Below are 3,164 nucleotides of genomic sequence, written 5' to 3'. Positions count from 1 at the left end.
ACTGTCTACATGGGTTACAAATATTCCAAGCGGACACTGTCTAAGTACTACATATGTTTAATTTATTACACATAGTCGGTATGACAGATTTCCTAACCTCCATAGTCGTCAACTTTAACGCTAAATATCTCGGTTCGCGAGGCAGAGCGACACTTTTTTCTGCCAGATTCTTTCGTTTCATGCAAAAACGCGTAGAATGAGCCTAATTTTATCGAAATCGGAGGTGAGGGAGGTATTCTGAATAATTACCATATCCCGGTTCGTGGGGACAGACACTTTTTTTGCCAGATTCGTTTATTTTATGCAAAAACGCGTCGAATCAGACTAATTTTATCAAGATCGGAGGTGAGGCTCCTAAACTCAACAATTACCTTCAAACTTTACAGATACATCGCTATTATTAAACTCCAGTCTTTATAAAATTTTTTTTTAATCTTAAGATATGTTTCGTTAAAATTCTACACTTCTGTCAACGTATCGGTCGGGGAAAGGTTATGTCTGTCCGCGTCACCGAAGAATCAGAGAAGAAAGTTATCGCGATTCGATGGGCTTACCTCGTTCCTCGTGCTCGCCATGACGAATTTAGTCCATGCACGTTCTATTCATTACTAAAACCACTGAATTCATCAGCAGGCAGTCTCAGAGTCACAAGCAACCTGAATCCTGATTCCAAAACAAGTCATCGCGACGCGCATAAGTACAGTGCAAGACGATAGAGACGATGCACCATGCAATCAGGGAAATAAACTGCGAGTCCGATTGGTCAAGGGTCACATTGCTGCACTTACCGCGACGTTTGCACAGTATGTACACTCACCGACTAAAGCGGGGAGCACAGACTCTCGCATAACGCATAACACGTAATGCATAAGAATATGTACCAATCGAAGTTCTCCGTTTCTTTCCCTTCCATGTAATAGAGAACTCTGGTTGGTTCAATTTCTTATGTCTTATGTGTTATGCGTTAGCAAGAGTCTGTGCTCCCCACTTTATGGCCCAGATACAAGCTTTTGCATAACGCATAATACATAGTGCATAATGGAATCAATCAATCGAAATTCTTCTTTTCCATGGAATGAGAGGAAAGGAAAGCTTCTTATTAGTTGATTCGCTTATGCACTATGCGTTATGCGTTATGCGTTATGCAAAAGCTTGTGTCTGGACTAATGGCTCTTGCACACCAGCGCGATGCGCGACACGCGATACGCGACGCGCAATGAAATTGTGAGGAATCAATATTGGGCTAAAATTTTTTCATATAAATAGTATTTATTTAAAATAATTATTGTTACAAATATCTAAGTATTGTTATTCACTAATGACACACATAACCTAACTATAATAAACTGATTAATAATTATTTATACTTACATCGACATTTTCTGTATCACTTTCATTACATTCCACATCATCTAAATATTCGTAATCTTGGCAATAATTTTGTGACATATTGAATTATTACATACGCTGAGGTAGAGGTTGTAAGATGTTTTGTTACATATATCAAGGTTATATGTATATAAGATCACATTTTCCAATTAATTCTGCTTTTTGTGCAGCCATGCGCAGCTCAACTTAATTCGCTTGTCGCGTACGAGAAATGTTCAACTTCACCCAACTTTTGCTACAACGTCGCAATGCTTGAAAAAATTATATATATGTTTATTGGACTGTGTTCGGAAATTTATTCGGGTGCACCCATGTATTATTTATCCTCGTTTAACATTTGGTGAACAACAAGGAGAAAATGATACATAGATGCACTTGAGTGAAGGCAATCTGGATGTCGCGCGTCGCGTATCGCGTGTCGCGCATCGCGCTGGTGTGCAAGAGCCATAAAGCGGGGAGCACAGACTCTTGCATAACGCATAACATATAAGGCATAAGAAATTGAACCAACCAGAGTTCTCTATTACATGGAAGGGAAAGAAATGGAGAACTTCGATTGGTACATATTCTTATGCATAACGCATAAGTAATACATATCAATACATATTAATACATATTAATACATATTAATACATAATTGATACATATTCTTATGCATTACGTGTTATGCGTTATGCAAGAGTCTGTGCTCCTCGCTTAAAGCTTCTGATTAGTTGATTCGCTTATGCACTATGCGTTATGCATTATGCAAAAGTCTGTGCTACGGCCATAAGAGTTCAAAAAATTGACATCTAAGGGTATATCCACACAAACTTGCATAGTCGCATAAACATATGCATAAAGAAAATTACCCAATCACATTTCTCCTATAGAGACGCACGTAAAATGTGATTGGATAATTTTCTTTATGCATACGTTTATGCGACTATGCAAGTTTGTGTGGATATACCCTAAGGCGTCGTCTACAATACACGGAGTAAAAAGTAAGAGTAAGACCAATCACAGTCGATTATTTTTCTCACATTCGATTGTGATTGATCAATTTCTTACTCTTACTTCTTACTCCGTGTATTGTAGACGACGCCTCAAGCCCATGACACATACAAGAATGTAAGGCCGTAACACGCAAGCAGTAAGTGAATTGACCAATCACAGTAGAGACCGTAAGGCCAGTAGCGAATCCAATGTTACGATTTCCTTACTGATTATGTCTTATGGACTTACGTTTTTCTACGTGCCATGGACTTTAAGGCCCGTCTACAATACACGAAGTAAGAAGTAAGAGTAAGAAATTGACCAATCACAGTCGATTATTCTTCTCACATTCGACTGTGATTGGTCAATTTCTTACTCTTACTTCTTACTCCGTGTATTGTAGACGACGCCTTACCCCGGATCTACAATAGGTGTTTTAAGCCTTAAGACATAAGAAATGGACGAATCACAGTCGATTATTCTCCTCGCACTCGACTGTAATTGGTCAATTTCTTACGGCTTAAGGCTTAAATCACTTATTGTAGATCCGGACTTAGTCCAGATCTACAATAGGGTTTTAAGCCTTAAGCCATAAGAAATGGGCGAATCACAGTCGCTTATTCTTCTCGAATTCAATTGTAATTGGTCAATTTCTTACGACTTAAGGTTTAAAACACCTATTGTAGATCCGGGGTTACGGAAGCGCTTCTACGGTGATCTACGGATTTCTTACCCCGCCCTTAATCCGGATCTACAATAGTGCTGGATTCACACTGCATCCGATTTGCGTCGTACGACGC

The 3,164-nt window shown here is 39.0% G+C and overlaps 1 protein-coding gene across 1 annotated transcript in view; it reads right to left on the bottom strand.

Moving 5' to 3' along the window:
• The window catches only part of LOC108767111 (protein SZT2), a 28,269-nt gene extending 27,633 nt beyond the window's left edge, over window positions 1-636 (bottom strand). Inside the window, exon 1 of the mRNA XM_018516815.1 lies at window positions 555-636. Coding sequence (XP_018372317.1) covers window positions 555-575 — 21 coding nt within the window. The 5' untranslated portion in view covers window positions 576-636. The remainder of the gene's footprint in view (window positions 1-554) is intronic.
• Between the last annotated feature and the right edge of the window lie 2,528 nt (window positions 637-3,164).

The sequence above is a fragment of the Trachymyrmex cornetzi genome, unplaced genomic scaffold (assembly GCF_001594075.2).
Source record: "Trachymyrmex cornetzi isolate Tcor2-1 unplaced genomic scaffold, Tcor1.1 scaffold1202, whole genome shotgun sequence".
Lineage (NCBI taxonomy): Eukaryota > Metazoa > Arthropoda > Insecta > Hymenoptera > Formicidae > Trachymyrmex > Trachymyrmex cornetzi.
This window is presented reverse-complemented; position numbering and strand designations above follow the sequence as displayed.